This window comes from Balaenoptera physalus, assembly GCF_965194825.1.
Source record: "Balaenoptera physalus genome assembly, chromosome: 15".
NCBI lineage: Eukaryota > Metazoa > Chordata > Mammalia > Artiodactyla > Balaenopteridae > Balaenoptera > Balaenoptera physalus.
In genome coordinates, this window is record NC_138894.1 from 76,919,700 (window position 1) to 76,943,241 (window position 23,542).

A 23,542-nucleotide genomic window follows, 5' to 3' on the forward strand; every position below is an offset into this window, starting at 1 on the left:
AGGCTCCAGATGGTACTCTTGTCAGCTTTTGCCTCCCTCAGAAGGAGTGGGTGCCCTGAGGCTGAGCAGCTCTGCTGGGTGCTGGAAGATGGCTTTGGCATACTGAATGCAAGAGGCGGCTCATGTAGCAGTGCTGCCAGGGGAGCAATCCTTCCAGGAAGCCAATGTGGCCACCCCGAGCTGTGATGAGCAGTGCAACGTGGGGAGAATGTTGGGCAGCCTGTAGGGGAAGGGCTAGGAGGGGTTGGAGAGGAGGTCAGGAACCCTGGCCTCTGCTGAGAGCCCAGGTTCTCTCCACTTACACTGCATGGCCCATTTCCCCTGGGGCCTAAAGCATCCAGATCCAAGGTGCTCACCGTGGACTGGGGAGAAGGGGTCATGAGCTGCATTGAGGCAGAGCCCAGGGATCTGGATGGCATCTACCTTGGTTCTTGGGCTTGCTGCTCGGTAACAGGCAGCACAGTCTTTTTTTTTTTTTTTTTTTAATTAATTAATTGATTAATTTATATTTATTTATTTATTTTAATCAGTCAATTTTATACACATCACTGTATACATGTCAGTCCCAATCACCCAATTCAGCACACCACCATCCCCACCCCACTGCAGTTTTCCCCCCTTGGTGTCCATACGTTTGTTCTCTATATCTGTGTCTCAACTTCAGGCAGCACAGTCTTGCTATCCAAAGACCACAGTTGTGTAGCGCTCATCAAAGTGGCAGATTGTGCGGGCCTGCAGGTGGTGGCGGGTGGGATAGGCTAGGATGAGGATAGGGAATAAGGTGTTGGAAGAACAGTTTTGGGCAGAGAGGGGATAGTTGAAAGACTACCTGTAGCACAAAGTCTACATTCACCACCTTTTCCATCACCTTTCTGTTTCTGCAAACGAACACATAGGGTGGGACTTCCCTGGTGGCACAGTGGTTAAGAATCTGCCTGCCAATGCAGGGGACACAGGTTCGATCCCTGGTCCAGGAAGATCCCACATGCCGTGGAGCAACTAAGCCCACGTGCCACAACTACTGAGCCTGTGCTCTAGAGCCCGCGAGCCACAACTACTGAAGGCCACGCCTAGAGCCTGTGCTCTGCAATAAAAGAAGCCACTGCAGTGAAGCCCGCACACCACAACAAAGAGTAGCCCCCGCTTGCCGCAACTAGAGAAAGCCTGCGCGCAGCAACGAAGACCCAACGCAGCCAAAAAATAAAAATAAAAAAAAAAAAACACATAGGGCTTTGGCTCTACTCCTGGACCTGACCCAGAGCCAGCCTCTGTCTTATCTCATGAGTGAGAAAATCCAGATAGGGAACTGACCCGAGCACTGGGAGAACATGGCATGTCTGCCATCCTACCCTGTCTGCTTCCCTTTTCCACTTGTCAAGACCCTACTGGTTCACAGCTCGGCAGAGCCCAGCAGTGAGGTGCTGATTGAAGAGCAGTGAGTTCAGTGGGGTCTCCAGGGAGCAGGTGGTCTCAGAGGAATCCCAGCATGCAGGTAGAGTCAGTGCTGCCACCAACCCCGCAGCCCATCCCATTCGAGCCAGGTGTTTCAGCACTAATATCCTGCAGGATTGGACCAGGGGCCATGAAAGAAGGGTTTGTATTGGCAAGTTGGAACAGGAGAACGGGAGAGAACATGGAGGAGGAAAGAGAAAAAGGAAGACTGGGCCTTTGGGTTAAGTGCAGGCAGCCTTTACCCTCCGAGAGAGATGCCCACAGCCAGCAGTGGAGCTTGGGAGTAGCAGCTCTTTATGTGGTTCACGACTGTCTCCAGATCTTCAGTGCTGCGGGCACAGAAGGCCCTGTAGGTCTGAGGCAAACCGGATCACTGGGTAGGGAAGGAGGCCCTGACCAGAAGGCAGAAAAGTGAAAGGGCTCAAGAAATGGAAGACAGGTAGGTTGAGGCCCAGGGCCCAGGGTCTCTGAAGGGAGTGGGGTGAAGGGCCACTACGAGGAAGGAGGGTACTCACCAGCAGTTCTTCCCCACGGCAGCCCCAGTTCTTAAATACAATAGCCCTGTGGCACACACAGGTACATGTTAGGCAGACCCTCCCTAAGGGCTCCTCTCCCCTTTTGGTAGGTTTCAGAAAGGCCTCCGTCAAAAGGTTCCCTTCCTATGGCACCTCCTCCCCATAGCTAGCAGGGTCTGAATTGACCCTCCCCCGACCCCTAACACACAAAATTATGTTATCAGACACCACCCACTTCCGCTGGGCTGTGTCCATCCTTACCTATAGCCATCCTTCAAAGCTTGGTCAACTAGGTGCAAGATATATGTCTCCTGACTACTGCCTGTGACACCAGGAAGCAGTAATACAATGGGCTGGGTGGTAGGGTCAGCATATTGACTGCTGTTAGGCTGGCTGGCCCAGTCTAGGAGGAGCTGTCCTCTATCCGGGGTTTTGAGAACTTCCCTGTGGTTTTGGAGAAAAGGGCACAGAAAGATACTATTAGGAACTCCATGTACTTCGAAATATTTTACACCCTCCTCTCCCTCCCCAAACAGCTCCCACAAGTTACCAGCATCATTTGAGGGCATGCATTATGCAAAACATTAAGACTGTAACAAGGTATAATGGGACATAAAAGATTTGAGTATTCCCTCATGGTTGTGCAATTAAATAGCCTTTCCATATAGCCACTCTGGTTACCCTTAGCACACTGAGGTAGATGGGGCAAAGTTTACCCCCATTTTAAAAGAGGTACACGAGTAGGATTCCCCTGTACTTGCAGCTTTATGTTCACCCCCATCTGTCCCTTCTTACCTTGAGTAAGGGACTACAGGCGGAGACTGCAGTAAGACTCTGAAGATGGTTTGTAGCCGCCCCTCAAAACACCAGAGCGTAGGGTAGAAAGTCTCCACAGTGACTGGACAGTGTTGCTCCAGGAAGGCCAGAAACTGGGACCCAGTCACCAGTTGTGGCCTCTGTAATCACACAACACAATGTGCCTCACTCCCCTGATTTTTGCACCAAGCCAGTGAGGTACCCGATACCAGAGTGAGCCCTTTCCAGAGGCCAGCCTGGAGGGCACTGCTTTGTCTGGGCGTGAGAAATCTAGCCTACCTCAGTCTGGAATGGTCAAGTCACCTCTGTTAAGATAGTCCCACTAGGGCCCCAACTCCAGTCCTAGAGTGTAACCTCTCCAGAATTGCCCCTGAACTGACTTCCACACTCAACCTATCCATGCCCCAAACCCATTTTGGAGAGAGCAGGTAATATAAAATAAGTTGCCCAGCTGATCTACAGGAAAGGTTGGGATCCTGGACAGAGGCTGAAGAAATGCAGCACCATTCATTCTGTGACTTTTGCCTTTTGAATTGTCTACACTTCTGCCAGTTGAATTATCCACACTCTAATCTCAAAACTAGCTCCGGTCATGCTGGCTCCTGATTTTAGCATTCCATTGTTGCATATTCCCATTCCCTACTGCATGTGCTCACTGCTGAAGGGCTTCTTTGTACCGCACCACCTCATTTTCTTACTTAACAGCCCCTGCTGTTAGACCATACTGTAAAGGAGGAATAGTCCCAATGGGAACAGATTTTCTCTTTCTTCATGCCAGCCAGGAGGAAGGTAACAGGGATAGGATGGTGGGCCAGATGAGGTCTTTGGGCACTTAGCCCTGTCTTTCAACCTCTCTGCTTGGTTCTTCTGGATATACATCAAGTGAATGAGAGGGCCTAGCCACAAAGAAGGCTTATGAGGGGGGAGTATGCTGTACAAAGACAGAAGGCCTCAGACTCAAGAAACAGAAATTGCATTTCTGTTGCAGGCCTGAAGGGACCCAAGGACCAGATTCCTATCTCTTCTTGCAGTCAAAAGGGGCTACGTAAATTATGAACTAGAGAGGCCAGGTTGGTACTGTGACTGTTGTGACTCGTACCCTGGGTCTTAAGCCCTGGAATAATAACACCTGTGATTCACTGTATGCTATTTGCTGGCACTAGGCTAAACCCAACGTTATTATAAGAAACTATGACAGGTTAAGATGTTTGCCCAAAGTCACACAGCTAGCAAAAGGCAAAGTGGAATAATAATTATGATATTAGGCAAAATATTCTCTGACATAAATTGTACCAATATTTTCTTAGGTCAGCCTCCCAAGGCAATAGAAATAAAAATAAAAATAAACAAATAGGACCTAATCAAGCTTACATCTGCTTTTACAGATCAAGCTTTTTCTAATCAAGCTTTTGCACAGCAAAGGAAACCATAAAATGAAAAGTCAACCTACAGAATGGGAGAAAATATTTGCAAACAATGAGACTGACAAGGGCTTAATTTCCAAAATATACAAACAGTTCATACAACTCAACAACAACAAAAATAAACAACCCAATCGAAAAATGGGCAGAAAAAAAAAGAAAAAATGGGCAGAAGGCCTAAATAGACATTTCTCCAAAGAAGAAATATAAATGGCTAATAGGCACATGAAAAGATGCTCAATGACTCTAATAGCGAAATGCAAATCAAAACTACAGTGAGGTAACAACCCACACCAGTCAGAATGGCCATCATTAAAAACTCTACAAATAACAAATGCTGGAGAGGATATGGAGAAAAGGGAACCCTCCTACACTGTTGGTGGGAATGTAAGTTGGTACAGCCACTATGGAGAACAGTATGGGGTTTCCTCAGAAAACTAAAAATAGAATTACCGTATGATCCAGCAATCCATACAAAATATATCCATACAAAATTCTAATTCAAAAAGATACATGCACCCCTATGTTCATAGCAGCACTATTCATAATAGCCAAGACATGGAAACAACCTAAATGTCCATTGACAGACGGATAAAGAATATGTGGTACATATATACAATGGAATACTACTCAGCCATTAAAAAAAAACCACACACACACATTTGCAGCAACATGGACACAACTAGAGATTACCATACTAAGTGAAGTCAGAAAAAGACAAATACCATATGATATCACTTATATATGGAATCTAAAATATGACAGAAACAAACCTATCTACGAAACAGAAACAGACTCACGGACATAGAGAACAGAGTTGTGGTTGCCAAGGGGGAGGGGGTTGGGGGAGGGATGGAGTGGGAGGCTGGGGTTAGCAGATGTAAGCTATTATATATGAAATGGATAAACAACAAGGTCCTACTGTATAGCACAGAGAACTATATTCAATATCCTGTGATAAACCATAATGGAAAAGAATATAAAAAAAGAATGTATATAAATTGTGTAACTGAATCACTTTGCTGTACAGCAGAAATTAACACAACAGGGGCTTCCCCGGTGGCGCAGTGGTTGAGAATCTGCCTGCGAATGCAGGGGACGTGGGTTCGAGCCCTGGTCTGGGAAGATCCCACATGCCGCGGGGCAACTGGGCCCGTGAGCCACAATTACTGAGCCTGCGCGTCTGGAGCCTGTGCTCCGCAACAAGAGAGGCCGCGATAGTGAGAGGCCCGCGCACCGCGATGAAGAGTGGCCCCAATTGCCGCAACTGGAGAGAGCCCTAGCACAGAAACGAGGACCCAACACACCCATAAATAAATAAATAAATAAATAAATAAATAAATAAAAGAAATTAACACAACATTGTAAATCAACTATACTTCTATTAAAAAGTGTAAAAAATAATTATATTACCAGTATTACTAGTAAGATTTGTTGAGTGCTCCTTATGTGCCAATTATTGTGCTAAGCATTTTACATGATTATATCCTATAACCTTCACAATAGCTCTTTGAGATAGATACTATGATCCCCCCGTGGGAACGTGTTTGAATATTAAGTCGTCAAAGGTCACAAAATGTGCCAAAGCTAGTTAGCAATGGACCTGGGATTGAAACTAAGAGTTTGTGCTCTTAGTCACTTTACTATATTACCTCCTAGTTGCCAAGATTTTGAGTTATCAATTTATTAAATCTTTGGTCAAACAGCTCAGTTGTGTAGAACAAGGTGCTAATAAATCACAGGTTTGATGTATGTGGGTTAGTTTCATTTTAACTCTAGTGAAGTGTGTCTTGACTTATCCCTGAGAATTAATTAGTTAAATGCCATTAGTCACTGTGGATGAATCAATCCCAATCCATTACCATGCTGGACAATCCAAACTGCATGTCCTCAGAGTGTCCAGAATGACACTTTCCCTGCATTTAAACCAGTATTTGGAAATCAAAGAAGGATTTGGAGTATAAAGTGGCAGAGGTCTCTGACTTCTCTGTGGCTGGTTGTAAGCAAAGGAAAATGTTTAGTTCAGGACAGCTCTGTTCTGAAATGACTGACTTTCCAAATCAGGCATATAAGGTAAGGTTTATAGGGTATTGTGAGGTTTGGATTTTTAAAATTGTTTTACTAAGGCACATGTATTCTATAAACAATACATAGGATATATAAAGCTCTGAAAATACAGAAAAGTTGAGGTAACATTAAATTTCCCTATAGATCTTTTTAAAGGGCTTGAATCAATAGGTTTCTTGTTAGACTCAGCTACTTAGAACCGAGTTCAATGAAAATTAAAAGATTTAGATTTTTGTGGCTATGTAACTTACGTTAATTTCAGTGAGAATAAAATTTCCAAGTTCATCAAAATCATCCTCTTTGGACTTTTCCATTGCACTCTACATGGAGAGCCTAGAACTTAAAACAGGGCTGAATGAGCAAGGACAGTTATGGTTATCCATTAGTCCTGAGCTAGGCGGGGAACCTCTGCCAGTCCTTAAGAGAAGCAAGGTCCTACTAAGCTGATGGGATGATGTTGGGAGTTAGCCACCACCCCACCAACTGGTTCCTTCATTCAGAGCAACTAATGAGAAGCTCATCTAGACTGCCTAAAAAGAAAAAGATAGTGTGCATATCTCCCTGACACCTCAGGATGCCTTCCACCCCGCTTTTCCGCAAGTGTTTGTCCACATCATCGGCAGCAGCACCCCTCCGATGCCTAAAAGGCCCAGCTGGCATGGGGAGTACGAGGGATGCAGAGAATCCAGGCAGGCAAAGAACCGACTCTCCATTAGGTGATAGTAGCAAAGCTGAGCCTGGCTGGAGCGCGGGACCGGAGTGGTGGTGGGGCTGTGGCGTCAAATTTCACCTGGGCCAGGAGACCCCACCCAGCCAGCCTCCACAAAGGGCTCGAGCCCCGGCTGGAAGCTGCCCTCAGACTCGAGTTACCTACACCCGCCGGCGAGAGCTCTGGACCCGCACCCTCCTGGGCCACCCATGCACAGTAGTAGCCCAAGTAGAGGGCAGCGCCAAGTCCCAAAAGCAGAGAGAAGGACTGTGTCCAGCTGTCATCTTGGGGGCCCAGGGAGGAGCTCAGCCTCTCGCGTTGCTGAGTCTCCACTCCCAAGTTCTTGACTGGCTCTGACGCCTGAGCTTCGATTAGTGGGCCCGCAGGTGCGCGCTGGGCCCGGCCCGTTACACGCCATTGGACAGACTGTGCGGGTTCCGCCCGCACTGCCCGGCGATTGGGGGACCCGGGCCCCGCCCACCGCCCGTGCTCCCGTCGGCGGGCGTGGCGAGGGGCGGTGCTAGGACGTCGAGGGTGTGGGTGGGTCGCGCACGGGCAGTCTGCGCGGAGCTGACTCCAGTGTCCTGCGAGTGGCCTCCCCGTTCGCGGGCCGGGTTTCGCGCCTCTGCGGCTCCTGCTTCCGCTTCGCGGTCACCGGCCCTGCGGCCTCTTGTGAGGACTAGCGGCCTTCCCCGCAGCCGCCATCTTGAAGGGCAGCTCCAGCTCCTTCTTCCTCAAACCCTGCCCCGGAGCGGCGAGTCTGACAGCCTGGCCAGAGTCCCCCAGCCTCTCAGTCAGTCACACACAGAGCACAGCCACTGACGTGGTCACACCACTCCACTCCCGTAGTGTTCAGTCATTGACAGTGGCCCTTACACACTGGACACGATCATTCACACCGACACCCCACAGTGTCACGTAGTCAAGTTTCAGCTACTTGAGTGAGTGGCATTCTGCACAGAGTCACACACACACGGGTTAAAGCCGCTCGTCCAGTGTCACTCTACGCTGTCTCATACAATCCCTGTCACAAGTACAATAGATACTTACTCATCACCCACTCTGTACCAGGCACTTGGGATGCTGTTCCTGTCTTCATCGGGATATGGAAACAAGTAAGTAATCTACTAGAGCAATGACTCAACCTTGACTGAAGAGTGGAATTATCTGTGAGTTTCTAAAACTAGCAGTGCCCAGGCCCCACCCGCTGTTATGACTGGTCTGGAGAGGAGCCTAAGTATTAATAACAACTTAAAATCTCTCTGGAAGACTCAAATGTGTAATCAGGGTTGAACCCCTGCAACAGAGCATGGTGCTAGTTAAGGGAAGTACTAGCTGCAGCGGGAGCCCTGGGGAGGGTGCCCAGACTCCATGGATCAGAGAAAGCACACCCAGCTATTAAATGACAATACATTTAAGGCGAAATCAAAAAATAAGTAGTAGTTTCCAAGGCAAGGTGGAGGAGGGGAGAGAGTGATTGTTCCAGGAGAGGGAAGAGCACAAGCAAAAGCCTGGATGTGAGAGACTTCTTAAAGGAACCAAAAGAAATTTGGTGTTGCTGGATCATGTGAGATGGTCAGGAATCAGGTTGTGGGCAGCTGCATAAAGGATGTTAGGCTTTATCCTAAGGGTGGAGGAAAGCCATCAGAGTTTTAAGAAGGGGTGGGCAACATGATCAGAGTTATATTTTAGAAGAATCATTCAGGCTACTTTGAGAATGGATTGGAGGGGGATGAAAAGTAGGCTAATGAGGAGGCTGTTAACGGAAATTTGGCATGGACCATGGCTGCCTGGACTGAGGGAAAGCTCGGGAGAGGAGTGAAGATCTTTAAGATAGGAGGCAGAATTGATAGGACTTGGTAGTAGGTTGGAGGTGGGGGAAGAAGGAGGAATCATGGACGACCCCCAGTTTTCTGACTGCATAGATTCAGCGATGCATGGTGGTAACATTGGGATAGGGAAGCGGGGGGAGGGGAAGTTTTGAGGAGGAAGATGATGTATTCTGATTCAGACACGTCTAGGGTGCTGGTAGGTGTTCTAATTGTGCTTTCTTAGCTTCTGAATTTGTCTCTTTGGCATCCATTAATCACAGGACCAAACTAACAGCCAAAGTTGTTCACATCTCGCCTGCAATCCAGAGGCCATACTCTGAACCACTTCCTTTATCCAACTCTCACACACCAAACCAATATTTTCCCTTTCCTAGATAAACCCAGGACCAGGGACCAGTCAACTAGGGACAGCCCCTATGCCCCAAAGCTCTCTGAAGTTATTAAAACTAGCCAACCCTAAACTGCTTAACCTGCCTTGTCTTGCTTTTCTAGCTTAATAAAAACTGTGGCCTGTGCCTTCCCCTTGATCCTTTCTGCCTTCTGACCTACACTGGTGCTTCCCTCTGTGGTCCTGTGTGGTGAGCTGTGCCTCTTCTTCCTAAGGGAACTGTAACATTAAACTTTTCTTTCAATGGCATTGACCTCTCTGTGTTGTCACTCAGTCACCTTTAAAAATTAAGATCCGGCACAAATCAGTAGGCTGTTCAGTTCCTGATGTGGTCTGGGGCTCAGAGATTGGAATTTGAGATATGGTAGTTATCAGCATTTAGATGATATATTAGCTTGCAGGGTTGCCATAACAAAGTGCTGCAAACTGGTTGTCTTGAACAACAGACATTTGTTGTCTCACAGTTCTGGAAACTGGAAGTCCAAGATCAAGGTGTCAGCAGGATTGGTACTCTGAGAGCAGTGAGGAAGAACCTGTTCCATACCTCTCTTCTAGCTTCTGGTGGTTTGCTGAAAATCTTCAGCATTCCTTGGTGTGTAGAAGCTTCACTCCAGTCTCTGCCCGCATCTTCACATGCTGTTCTCCTTGTGTGTGTGTGTGTGTGTGTGTGTGTGTCCAAATTTCCCCTTTTTATATGAACACCAGTCATATTGGATTAGGGGCCCATCCTACTCCAGTATGACCTCATCTTCACTAATTATATCTGCAACTACCCTATTTCCAAATAAAGTCACATTCTGAGGTATTGGGGGTTAGGACTTCAACATACGAATTTTTGAGGGACACAGTTCAACGCATAAGAGATAGTGATGGAAGCTACGTGAATGGAAGAACACATGAGCAGATGGGGAATGAGGAGAGAGCCCAGAGGAACTCCGACACATGAAGAAACTAAGAAGAAATGACTAAAGAGAGAGGAACGGTATTGCCGAAACCAATGATACCATGACCCAAGGAGGCAGTGTCCAGCAGTACCCACCTGTCCACCACAGGAAGGAGGACAGCGTGACTTTGATGAGAGTGAGTTTGTTGTTGTGGATGGATGCTGATGGGAAGGAGCTGATGGGGAGGGAGAAGTTGAAGATTCCAGAGAGATAAGAAGTCATGCACTCAAAGAACTAAGTCTTTGAGCCAGTGGATGAGGAAGTAGTCTGAAGCCTTGGTGGAGGAACTGGCTGCTCTGAGAAAACTGGTGACACTGCATTTTGACCACAAAGCTACAGCCACACATTGCAACACTGTGCTGGCGAACAACTGCCACTGTCACCCTGAAGCTGATACTTTCCCAGGCCCCCCTCCCCCCACCAGGGCTCATATGGAGCCACTTCTCAGTGATGTGCAGTCACAGTCACACAGTGATAACCTTCACCGGAAACCGACAGTCACGGGTGTCACTTGAGCATCACAGCTCAGGAAGAGTTCAGCCAGATACCCTAACAGACACACCACTCACGTCCTGTACGGTCACACACCCGGACAGTCACGCGTTGGCAATACTCTCTCAAGTACTGCCATACTGGATGCACAGCCACACGAAACACCCCCTACCGCGTCACAGGTCTCTCATCCACACAGCCACATACACCAGTCACAATCACACAGGCTAACAGTAAGTCACATTCTATCTTGTCACACACATCTGGGTCCCAGCAGGGAGGGAGCCCCCAGTTAAACGTGCTTCTCATTACGCACCAGCTTCATCATCTGTCTCTTTGCCTCTCTCCCTCTAGTTGTCTGTGCCTGTCAAACGCGCACGCACTCACGCACACGCTCTCTCGCCAGGTGCGGGCCGCCGCGGGCCGGGGTCTGCGGGCCAGGCGGGGCGAGGCGGGGCGGGGCGGGGCGGAGACCCTGGCCACGGCGCTGGCGCTCCGGACTCTGCCCGGGCCAGGGCGGCGGCCGCAGCCGGGAGGGCTACGTGGAGCAGCCACGTGGAGCGGCCCGGGGGAGGGCCGGGCGGCGGGAGCCGAGGCGCGGCGGCCGCGGCGGCGCACAGCCTCGAGCGACGACCCAGCCGGACCCGGCCCGCGCCGCGCAGCGCCGCCGCAGGTGGGTGCGAGCCCCGCCCGGGGCTGGCGGGCTGGGGGCCGGGGACCCCGCGGCGGGCACCCGGGAATACTGGGCGCCGCGGGGCGGGACCGCGGGCAGGGGCGGTCTCCTGGCCTCCAGGTCGGAGGCTGAAGGCGCAGTCCCTCCGCATCCCCTGCGGCTCGGACGCCGCCGGAGTGCTGGCTGTCGCCTCTGGGCGCCTCTCCGAGGTTACCCCTGAGAGCACGTAGAGGGAGGGCCTGGAAAGCGAGGTCTGAGCTCCCTCGCTGTGATGAGGGGGGTTCACAGTCCCCCAAGGGCTTTTCCCTCCGGTGTCTCATTCGTTGCTCTTGACAGTCCCGGGGGGGCGGGGGGGAGGCTGGCAGGAGTTTCATCCTCATTTGACAGTGGAGGAAAAGGGGGACCGGGGAGGGGCCGAGGTTATCACCCAGCTAGAAGTGGCAGGGGGAGCCCAGCTCTCAGGTGTGGGACCCATTTGGCTGTATAGCCAGTGCCTCTTCTCTTGCGCCGGGGGGTGGGAGGTGCTGGGAGTCACAAGCGGCCCTGGAGAGATAAGTTAAGGGAGAGGATTGAGCTCAGAATTACTTCCGACAGTTCGAATTAGGCAGAAATGGAATGCGTGCCCTGTGGGTGGTAGGCTCCTGTCCTGGAAAGTCCAGTGGAGGCTGATGGCCACTGACAGGCATGCTGTGCAAGCAGTTTTGCACTGGATGGGAAGTCAAGCAAGAGAAAAGTCCCTGCCACATCCTAGAGCCTCTGAAATACTCAGGGAGCATCTACTCACTGCCATGCACTCAACCTACATTATTCCATTGCACCCTCCCCAAGCCCCTACAAGATAGATACCACTATCCTCATTTTTTAAAGTGAAGGCCCCAGAGCTCGGAGACACGAAGACACCTGCTGAGATCACACTGTTAGTCCTGTGAGAGGCTGGATTCGATCAGAGGTCTAACTCCAAGGCCAGGCTCTCCTCCCATGCACTGGTGCAAAGGCTTGAAGAAATCAGAGGCTAGAGGATCATTGTGAGTGTGTGTGTGTGTGTGTGTGTGATGTGAATAACTTTATTGAATTATATCACAACTCTAGCAGTTGTGGTGGCTTTTCTGTGGTCATTAGGTTAAATTACGTTTATGCACGTTATAGAAAATGATTAGGAACGTTTTTATTTGACAGGCAGTTGTTCAATAGCTGCTTTATTTCTGTTGCTCATAAAAGCTTTTGTAAATACTGTAGTTAGAAATGTGAAAGTGTGAAGAAATCACATTACACCAACCTCATTACACATTACTTGAGGTGCCTTAGCCCGACTTCCTTTAAATAATAGAGGTGAGTTACCTGTACTAAAAATGTCACGTTTGGAAGCATGATTTAGGAGAATATTACTGAGATGACACCAAAAGTCCACATGCAATTATTTGTTTCTGAAGTGGGCTGCAACCAGAGTGCTAAGGTTGTCAGGAGGGCGCAGGATGTTCCAGGTAAAGGGTGGAACAGCTTGGGCAAAAGCACTGCAAAGTGAAAACGAAAAGTATTTCCGCAGACTTCAGTAACCCCTCTCTTTGAAGCAGAGTGTTAGTATAATGGAGCACTGGAAGATGAGTCTAAACTGGTAACTTGATATCTGATTGTAGAAGGCCTTAAATGTCCAGGCGAAGACTCTGGACTGTAGTGGAAATAGGGAGCCATTGAAGGTTTTGGAGCAGTGAAGTTCCAGCAAAGGAAGCGTACTCTGCGTATGGAGGGTTCTTTAAATCGAGAAGATAGCAGAGGCAGGGACAAGAAGAAGTAATTCATTATCCACTTAGTATTCACTGTAACTCTGTGACGTAAATACTATTATTATCTCCATTATGCAGATAAGTTTAGTGAGGGTAATTAACCTACCCGAGGTCACGGGGACAGTCTGTGGTGGAGCTGGGATTTGAACCTAGGTCTGGCTGATTCCATAGCTCTGTCCTCTGTCCACTGCACATGCTGAATAGTTGCACACATGTGACATAGGGCCAAGAGGAGGAGAGTAAGAGTAATTCATGTGGGCAGGGTTCAGGACTAGGTCTCACTTTTCAGGGCTCAGTGCAAAAATAAGATTAGGAATTTCAAGATAGAGACAGCAGAGACTAAGCCCAGGGCCCTTTTGAGAGCAGGGCCCTGTGTGACTGCCAAGAAGGCAGTTCTAATCATTATGACAACTTGACAAATCACCTCAAAACTCAGTGGCTGAAAACAATAACATTGACTCTGCCTATGAGTGTACATTCTGGGTAGGGCTGAGAAGGCAAGCTCAATTCTGCTCCATCAGTGTTGGCTGGGGCAGCTCGAAGGCTGGGGCTTGGAATGATCTACAGGTGTGCTCTCTCACCTGCCGGGCCCTTGGGTGGGGAAGTGAGCAGCTGGAGGCTAGAGCAACTGGGGCTCCTCAAGCATCCCTATCCCTCTGTGCTCTCTCCACATGGTCTTTTCAGCGTGGCAAACTTCTTCCTTGGCGGTTCAGAGCTCCAGAGAAGCATACCTGCATGTCAAGAGAGGGAGAGAGAGAACCAGAAACAGGCATAAGCCGTGTTGCCTTTTATGACTCAGACTTGGAGGTCACATGGCATCATTTCTGCTATTCATTTGAAGTGAGTCGCTAAGTCCAGATCATATACAAGGAAAGGCAAATTTAACTCCAGCTACTTCCCACAAGAAAGAATTGGTAGATGCTTTTCAAACCAGCACAGTTGGTCTAATGAGTGACTGGATTAGTGGGATCCGATAGGTGTTTCCCCTTTATCCCTGAACTGCTACCACCAGAGTCATTCTTTGTAGTTTCCAAATGTCCTTTTTTAAAAGGCAACTCCTAGTGATGATAACACATTAAGCCTGGATAATAGGTTTTGACAGCTCTGAGGGATTTAAATTACTCCTGTGCCTCCTGTTAGCCTAGGTCCTGGCAGTTAACAGATGGGAGGAGAAAGCAATTTGAGGGTATCCAGGTGGGGAGACCAAGATGGTGTGAAGCTACTACAGAGCAATCCAGAAAAACTTCTGGAAGGAAAATGCCTTATTGTATAACCAGGCACTGCGCTTTACACGTCTTGTCTCATTTCATCCTCACCACACCCCGAGAGGTGCTCTCATCCACCTCATGTTAACAGACTGAGGTTCTGAAACACAGGAGGCACACGGTGAGTTGCAGAGCCTGGATCTGAACTTAGGCAGCCAGAGATTAGGGCCCATACCCTTAAACTTTGGGCTATGCCACCTATTCCTTAGCAATTCTGTGTTTCTCTGTTTTTCTCTTCATCATTGCTTTAACATTTGTATCATTTCCTACTTACATAAATATGTAAGCTTTAAGGAGGAAAAATAATAGGTAATTTTACCTAATATTATCATCTTACTTATAAAATAGTGCCTCACATATAGTAGGTGCTCAATAAATATTAAAGAAATGAGTACCATTTGCCCTTACTCTATAAGGTTGCCCTTACTCTAAAAGTTTACTCTATAAACTTATATTTACACTTGCCTCCCTACAAAGGCTCGCCTTCCTGGTCCTTGTCACTCAGGGTCTTGACTTCGGCTGGTGCTTCCCATGATGTCCTCTGCGGCATCCAGTCCAAGGTCTATATCTTCTGGCCTTCTCCTTTTGGCCTTTTCTGGCCAGCTGGCCCTCTCAGCCGTTTCGTGCCCCTCCTTCCACCTTAGAGCCTGGAGCCCTCAGACCCCTCTTTTCAAACCAGCAGCACGCTGGATACCAAGAACTGGGTGAGGCAGGCCTCCTGTCCACTTGCCTAGACCCTCTCTAAGCCATTGCTTCCTAACCGCCAAGAACACTGTGGGCAGGGCCTTCTCTTGAATCCTCACGGGTTAGGCACATAACTCTGCCGTTCTTGGATTTCCACTCAGTCTCCGTGGGGTCTCTATGGAGATTTCTGTCTCCAAGCTTCTGCTGGGGGTGGGGGTGATGAACTCCACCCTGCTGAAAATCCAAATCGCCTTGAACCCTGTTCCCTCCAGTCCTCCATCACTTGTCTTCTTGAACTTGATTCATGGTGTCTTTCATAATACAGAAGTTTAAACTTTTGATATGCTCAAATCTGTCAGTTTTTTCCTTTAAAACATGAATTTGAAATATTTATCATTTAAAAAAATATATTTATTGATTTATTTATTTTGGCTGCGCTGGGTCTTAGTTGTGGCATGCGGGATCTTCGTTGTGGCATGTGGGATCTTTAATTGCAGCATGCGGGCTTCTTTGTTGCGGCATGCAGACTCTTAGTTGTGGCATGCGGACTCCTAGTTAAGGCATGCATGCGGAATCTAGTTCCCCGACCAGGGATCAAACCCAGGCCCCCTGCATTGGGAGCTCAGAGTCTTACCCATTGGACCACCAGGGAAGTCCCATGAAATATTTATCATTTTTAATGGCTCTGTCACATAATATGATTTGCTTAACCATTACCTAAATGTTACAGTTGTTTACAGTTCTTTGACTAATATTAATAGCACAGCTATAAATATCTTTATAATTTCTTTTCCGTTTGTGTTTTTCCTTACGTAATCCCCAGGATGATATTGTTGGGTAGGGGTTTTATGGCAGTTAATACACATTTGCAGATTACTCTCCAGAAATAGTTCACATCTATAGTCCCTCAAACAATATAGGTTAATACTCACTGATTCAATTTCTTCAGTGGTTATAGGACTATTAAAATTTACTATTTATTTTGATGTCAGTTTTACTGTTAAGTTTTTCTGGGAAAATGGCTATATCTGCTAAGTTTGCAAATTTCTTCTATTCCTGTAGTTATGTCCCCTTTTAATTCCTAATATTGTTTATTTGTGCCTTTTCTCTTTGTTCTTAATGAAAATTGTCAGGGGTTTTGTAGTTCATTAGTTCTTTTAAAGAAACACTTTATTGCTGCTATTATATTTTAAATTTCTTCTATCTTTTATTATTCATTTCTTTTAGTTTCTTTAAGTTTATTCTCCTTTACTAGCTTCTTGAGTTGGAAGCTTAACTCATTAACTCTTGGCCTTTCTTCTAATATAAGTTTTTAAGTCAACCCAATTCCCCTATACATATATATATGTATATATATGTGTGTGTGTGTATATATATATATGTGTATATATATATTCCCCCCACTCCCACACCACACACCTTGTGGGATCTTTTTTTTAAAAAAAGTTTTATCTTTTCTCTCTTTTTTAAAAACAATTTTATTTATTTATTTATTATTTATTTTTGACTGCATTGGGTTTTCGTTGTTGCGTGTGGGCTTTCTCTAGTTGTGGCGAGTGGGGCGCTACTCTTTGTTGTGGTGTGAGGGCTTCTCATTGAGGTGGCTTCTGTTACGGAGCATGGGCTCTAGGCACGTGGGCTTCAGTAGTTACAGCACACGGGCTCAGTAGTTGTGGCACGTGGGCTCACTAGTTGCAGTGTGTGGGCTCAGTAGTTGTGGCTCGCAGGCTCTAGAGCTCAGGCTTAGTAGTTGTGGTGCACGGGCTTAGTTGCTCAGCAGCATGTGGGATCTTCCCGGACCAGGGCTCTCACCCATGTCCCCTGCATTGGCAGGTGGATTCTTAACCACTGCGCCACCAGGAAAGTCCCGGCTTGTGGGATCTTAGTTCCCTGACCAGGGATTGAACCTGGGCCCTTGGCAGTGAAAGCGCCGAGTCCTAACAACTTGACCACCAGGGAATTCCCCAATCCACTTCCCCTTTAATACTGCTTTAGCTGCATACCTTGTTTTGATTTATGTTTTCCCAGTATTATACAATTCTCAGTATTCAACAATTTCCATTATGATATCCTTCTTTGACCCATATGTAAGTGTACCTTTTAAATTTTTTATATAAATGAGATTTTTACATCATTTTTGTTATTGATTCCTAATACAATTGCATTTAGTCATGTAACAGTATGAGACTGATTCTTTAATATTTGCTGAGCCATATTCTTTGGCCTACTGCTTGTCAGTTTTTATAAATATCCCACATGTGTTGAGAAGAAAATGTATTTGCTAAGTGACTGGAGTTGGATTCTCTGTTCATTAGCTCAGGCTTAGAAAATATTTTATTCAATCGTCTACATTCTTACTAATTTTTAGTCTGCTTAATCTTTCAAATACTGTATGAGGTATGTTAAATTCTCCCACCATAATGGCAGATTCGATTTTCCTGATTGTGTTTATGCCAGTTTTTTTAAAGAATTTATTTGTTTTAGAATAGTTTTAGGTTCACAGCAAAATTGAGAGGTTTCCCATATACCTCCTGCCCCACACATGCACAGCCTCATCCATTATCAACGTGCCCCACCAGAGGGGTACACGATGAACTGATGAACCTATACTGACACATCGTAATCATCCAAAGTCCATAGTTTACCTTAGGGTTCACTCTTGGTGTTGTTTGGGTTTGAACAAATCTATAATGACACGTATCTATCATTATAATATCATATAGAGTATTTTCACTGCCCTGAAAATCCTCTGTGCTTCACTTATTCATCCCCTTCACTCCCAGGCCCTGGCAACCACTGATCTTTTTACTGTCTCCATAGTTTTGCTTTTTCCAGAATGTCATACAATTGGAACCATACAGTGTGTGGCCTTTCCAGATTGGCTTCTTTCACTTAGTAATATGCATTTAAGATTCTTCTGTGTCTTTTCATGGCTGAATAGTTCATTCCTTTTTAGCACTGAATAATATTCTTTGTCTGGATGTACCACAATTTCTTTATCCATACACCTATCGAAGGGTATCTTGGTTGCTTCCAAATTTTGGCAATTATGAATAAAGCTGCTATAAACATCTGCGTGCAGGTTTTTGTGTGGACATGAGTTTTCTGCTCCTTTGGGTAAATACCAAGGAGTTTAATTGGTAGATTGTATGGTAAGAACATGTTTAGTCTGGAATGAAATCACCTAAGTGTCTTCCAAAGTGACTGTACCATTTTGCACTCCCACCATCAATGAATGAGAGTTCTTGCTGCTCAACATCCTTGTCAGCATTTGGTACTGTCAATGTTCTGGATTTTTGGTCATTCTAACAGGTGATAGTGTTATGCCAGTTTTCGTTTTAGGTGTTTTGAGGCTATGTTATTAGGTACATACAGGTTCAGAATCATTATATCTTCCTAGGGGATTAAACTTTTGTGCATTTTGTCATGATACTTTTTTATCTATAATAATGCCTTTCACCTTAAATTCTATTTATTCTAATGTCAATAAAACTATGCCAGCTTTCTTTCCTCTAGTATTGCTTTATATATCCTTCTTCCACCGTTTTGTTTTCTGTGACTTTACTTTTTAGGTTAATCTCTTGAAAACTGCATGTAACTTGTATGTTGTTTTATGTACCTTTTGATAATCTCTATTTCTTAACTGATGAGTTTATACAATTTATGTTTATTATGAGTACTGATATACTTGGATCTATTTTTACCATCTTGTTTTATGCTATTTGTCTTCCTTTTTAATTATTTAATTTTTAGTTTCTTCTTTTTCCCCTATTATCTCCTCCATGATGCTTTTTTTTTTTTTTTTTTTGGTTGCGGCAGGTCTTAGTCTACAAACTACATAGACTCACTATATCTGTTGGGGCCAACGTATGTCTAGAAAAACAGAGACAGTTTCTATGACTCTCGGGAGCTTCACCTTCTTGTGGACTTCCATGTTGTGCTGCTTCTTCCTCAAGGCAGCTCTATTTGCACAGCTACACATGTATCTACCTGTTAGCCAGTTGCTCACTGCCTCTAGGAAGAGCTCTTAGGAAGCTGATGTCCTCCCTTGCACTGGTTCGGAATCTTGTCAGGGTCATGGAACTCTTTGAGAGTCTGCTGAAAGCTATGCACCTTTCTCCAGGAAAATTCAATGCCAGCCAAAGTGTAGGGTACCATTTCAGAGAGTTCCTGATCCTCTGCTCTAGACCATCAAGCACCTGATGATTTGTCTTCCTAAAGATGAGTTTGAGGTCTCAGGCCTCAGCTCTGGAGGGCTTCTGCTTCCTCAGAAACTCACATGATATGTACACAATCCTGGGACTAATTGGAAAGCTTCATGCTCTGAACATTGATAGATACTCTATTTGACTATTTTCATTTAATCAAGTGATGTGCTGCCAATGGGCCTACACAATGTAGGTCTAAAGGAAAGTTTTTGTTTTTTTCCTTTCTATTGGGATCTGGTTTTCCTGTGTTTAATAAATAGCAATTCTTGGGACCACTGTTGGATTGACCCTGATTTGTTGTGTTTTCAAGCCCTACCTGAGTGTAGACCTATTTCAAGGAGTCTAGTCTCTTGATTTGTTCTTCAGTGAGTTTTTAATAGATACAAACCAACAATCTGTTTCCCTCCCTGTTTAAGCCTTGGTCTTTTTGTGACTCTATGCACTTCTAATTTGGCCTTTTTCTTATCCTCTCTGAACTAGTTTCCACTCGTAAAATGAGTGGACTGAACTACATCATATGTGCTTAAACTGCACTTCTGCGAGCACCTGGGGGACTGGCAGGGCAAGAGGAGTGAGGTGCTCCTGCCCGCAGCGCAGCTTCCCCCAGCACAGGTCTGCGTTATGAGCTTTACGTGCTGGATCCGGAATAAGATTTATTTTGAGCCAAGTTCCCGATGTCCGTGTGTGGCTCCTCCCTGCACAGGAGTCCTGTCACCTGGGTGGCAGGTAGAGGCAGGGAGAGAGGCGTTCCTGTCTAACCCACCGATCCCCATCTCTGTGGCAGACAGCGCTTCCCTCTGATTCCCTAACCCTGTTCCTACTTCCAGCTACAGGAGGGATGTTACCTGTGACGATGAGAATGCTAGTGCTGCTGCTGCTGCCGCCCCTGAGTCAGGCTGCCCCCAAGGACGGCACCACCAGGTAACGGGATTCAGAGGGCAGGGCCGTGGGCTGGGAGCAGGGGGGGTCTCTGGAGAATCGGAGGTATGCTGTGGGCCCCTCTGGGAGGCGGGAGACTGGGTGTACGCTCCCTGACTTCTGTACCCTCCCCACCACCTCAGCTTCTGCCTTGTGCCTGTTAGAGCGCCCTCTGCAAGGTGGGCATCGACACGTTTGCTGGACTCACTTGGAAACCGGGAGCTCATTTCCAATCAGATGTGAGGCTATGAGCTTGGGAAGGGGCTGCAGTCCTCTTATCAAGACCTTATAGTGGAAGCTCCAAAGAAATAGAGATCATTAGCATATCATTTCTATTTTATTTGAATATCTTTCTTGAGGTTTTGTGTATTAATACTATGCAGTGGGTATGCTGGGTGGGGTCGGGGGACGGATACAGCCACAGCAGCAAGGGCTGGCAGCAGTGACAAAAGTTGCTGTAACAGCTCCTGCCAGCTCTCTGGCATCACACATCTGGATTGACTTGGGCAAACAGGGATCCCTGTCCGGAGCTGCGAGCAAATCTTGAGCTTTAAAGACTGACAAAAAGCCCCTGAGCAGATCGAAACTACAAAACCAACATATATGCCCTCAACTTGGGGTAAAAAAGAGTCCACTCTGTGTCATGGAGCAAATCGGGTCTGTATAAAACTGGGCAGTGCCACCGGGCTCAGCCAGAGACCTGTCCCTCAGCTCCCAGCATCACAGAGGAAGGGTTGCCATGATGCATGTTGTCCTGCCGCCCACTATGCTGGTTTCTTAGGTCTCCAACTTGTGTCTGCTAGGTGCGGCTTCCTCTGGCCTCCACCAAACCAGATGTTTTATTGGGATTTTCACTTACCATCTAAGCTAGGAATCTGCAAAGGCAGAGTCTGGGGAGTAAGGTTCTGCTTCTGAGGAGGCCAGAATGGCCTCCTCCCCACAAGGTTTTTGGGGACCTGGAGAAGCAGCTCCCTTTGGGTCTGGGGGGAGAACTCTACCAGGAGCTTGGGGATGGAAGGCTGTGAGGCTGGGCCCTCAGAGGAGGCTCTTTGCAAGGCCGGTGCTTCCCTCCCTTCTCCAGGCTGGACCCCGAAGTGCAGCATCGACCTCTACCCAACCCCTTCCAGCCAGGCCAGGAGCAACTTCAGTGAGCAGGCTGCGGTGGGGCGCCTGAGGGCCAGGCCTGGGGCTGCAGACTGGCCTCTCGTGGACTGATTTTCCGCTTTTCTGCCAGACTTCTGCAGAGCTACCTAAAGGGACTAGAGAGGATGGAAGAGGAGCCGGAGCACATGAGCCGGGAGCAGGGTGAGGGGCTGGGCTGATGGGGCCAGTGGACGGGGGGGCTCAGGGCAGCCAGAGCTGGGACTGACCTGGGGCCATCCCGCGACTCCCGCCTGACCCACCTGTCGCCTGATGCCTCTTCTGACCCAGCCTCTCTTCCTTAGTCCTCCTCTACCTCTTTGCTCTCCACGACTATGACCAGAGTGGACAGCTGGATGGCCTGGAGCTGTTGTCCATGTTGACAGCAACTCTGGCCCCTGGAGCTTCTGACTCTCCCACCACCAACCCGGTAAGCCCTGCTGGATGGGGGCCCTTCTCCCAGAAGAAGACCCAGCTCCCTGGGGCTCTGGGTTTTTTTCCATCATGACTCTTTTGGTGAATCCCCTGTGAGAGGAGGGCTCGAAGCCTGCATGGCAGGGATGCAGGGGGGTGTTGGGAGGGTCAGGGTTCCTGGGAGCATCCAGTCACTATAGACCCTTCCACAGGTGATCCTCGTAGTGGATGAGGTGCTGGAGACCCAGGACCTGAATGGGGATGGGCTCATGACCCCTGCGGAGCTCGTCAACTTCCCCGGAGAGGACCCGAGGCACACAGATCTCAAAGAGCCCCCAGAGCCACAGGATGTTGGGAGGCAGCCTCTGTTGGCTAAAAGCCCATCAAGACAAGAAGCACATGAAGCCCCAGGTCCCAGAGAAGAAGCTGGGGGACAGGTGGAAGCCAGAAGGGAGTCCTTGGAACCTGTACAGGAGGCTGGGGGACAGGCAGAGGCTGCAAGAGAAGCCCCAGGCCCTGGAGGGGAGGTTGGGGAACAGGTAGAAGCCAGGGACACTGGAGAGAGAGCAGAAGAGCTTCCAAGGGAAACACTGGAGTCTAAGAAAACCCCAAATGAGCTTGAGGTTCATGCTATTCAGCTGGAGAATGATGAGATATAAACCTTGAGGATACAGGTTTGCACCCCTAGAAGTCTCAGTGCCAGAACATAAGCCCCGAAGGGTAGGGTGTGTATGTTAGGACAACGACCACCTCTGTGCCCCCTTCCTGGCCCCAGTAGGTGGCAGGTCTTTCTGTGCAGCTCAGGGAGACCCTAAGTTGAAGGGCAGCTTTAGGGCCCAGACAACCAATAAAGAACCAAATGAACCCATCCCTCTGGGCCATCGATCCACTGGTCCAGCCTGCCCTGACCTCAGGCTGCAGGGGGTCGGGACTGGGCAGTCCTCTTGGGAGGGCAGGAATTCAGTTTACCCAGTGTTCTCAGATGGTGCTGAGACACAGCAGAGTACAGCACTAGGCCACAGCCAGCTGCAGACAACCGGGGGAAGGGAGCTCAGCCTTTCCCTGGGGCCTAACCACTAGAACGCCCTCCTGCAGTTCAGGGTAGATCTTCTCCATCAACCTGTATCTGCTCCCCACCCCTGAAAATATTAATAATTACCATTTATTGAGAACCTAGTACACACTGGGCATCATGCTGGGCATTTTACATATTGTGATTTTATCCTCACGATAATTCTATGACCAGGCAGGCACCATTTGACAGATGAGGAAATTGGGGAAGATGGAGTTCAGTAATATACTCATGGTCCCATAGCTAATTAAGTGGCAGATTTGAATTCAGGCCTGTCTGAGCCTAAAGCCCATACCTTTTATCACATTCTATGGCCTCACCTCCCTGCCCCAACTCCCATATGGAAATTCGCCAATTCCCATATGCCCTCAGACCAGGTCTCCCCCAGGGAAAGCAATGCTTTGTATTCCGGGTCACATTTGTGGCTGAGGCACCGCCTCAACTACAAGGCGGCTCCGAGCGTGGGGCGGTCAGGCTCGGGGGCAGTCACTGGGGAGATATTTTTGGACTGCAGAGGCTCCGCCAAACCAGAGTAGGCTCCGTGCCCGCTGGCCTGTCAGGTTGGCTCAGCCACGTGGACACTCTTGTGGCCACTGGAGTCTTGTGACAGAGCTGGGGCCCAGAGGAGCTTTTCTCATGGCTTGTGGTTATTTGGAAGGTTCCCTGGGGTGCAAGGGGTTAAGTCTCCTCCCCCACCAGGAAGGCTGGAAGTCTGGCCCTCTACCCTGAGCTGGGCCCCCAGCAAGGGCAC

General features: G+C 47.9%; 2 protein-coding genes across 5 annotated transcripts; one reads left to right on the forward strand and one right to left on the reverse strand.

Annotated features, from left to right (window-relative positions):
• Positions 1 to 21: 21 nt before the first annotated feature.
• Positions 22 to 8,079, reverse strand: ABHD1 (abhydrolase domain containing 1; the record flags this gene model as incomplete). Its single annotated transcript, XM_082427085.1, is given in 13 exon segments — positions 22 to 105; positions 107 to 234; positions 357 to 464; positions 672 to 678; positions 682 to 732; positions 830 to 878; positions 1,387 to 1,560; positions 1,695 to 1,807; positions 1,968 to 2,013; positions 2,229 to 2,411; positions 2,763 to 2,923; positions 7,179 to 7,623; positions 8,042 to 8,079. Coding segments are annotated over 13 exon segments (1,587 nt in total).
• CGREF1 (cell growth regulator with EF-hand domain 1) lies at positions 7,532 to 22,895 on the forward strand. 4 transcript variants are annotated; one of them, XM_082426333.1, is made up of 6 exons: positions 7,532 to 8,095; positions 20,075 to 20,168; positions 21,247 to 21,312; positions 21,400 to 21,470; positions 21,611 to 21,735; positions 21,932 to 22,895. In XM_082426333.1, exons 1-6 carry the CDS (start codon positions 8,086 to 8,088, stop codon positions 22,376 to 22,378), a joined length of 813 nt encoding a protein of 270 aa, XP_082282459.1. In that variant the 5' UTR covers positions 7,532 to 8,085; the 3' UTR covers positions 22,379 to 22,895. The 4 variants fall into 4 exon arrangements, with proteins under 4 accessions (XP_082282459.1, XP_082282460.1, XP_082282461.1 ...); XM_082426334.1 differs by lacking the exon at positions 7,532 to 8,095 and adding an exon at positions 11,068 to 11,309; XM_082426335.1 differs by lacking the exon at positions 7,532 to 8,095 and adding an exon at positions 11,068 to 11,309 and having other exon boundaries at positions 20,081 to 20,168.
• The last annotated feature ends 647 nt before the right edge of the window (positions 22,896 to 23,542 follow it).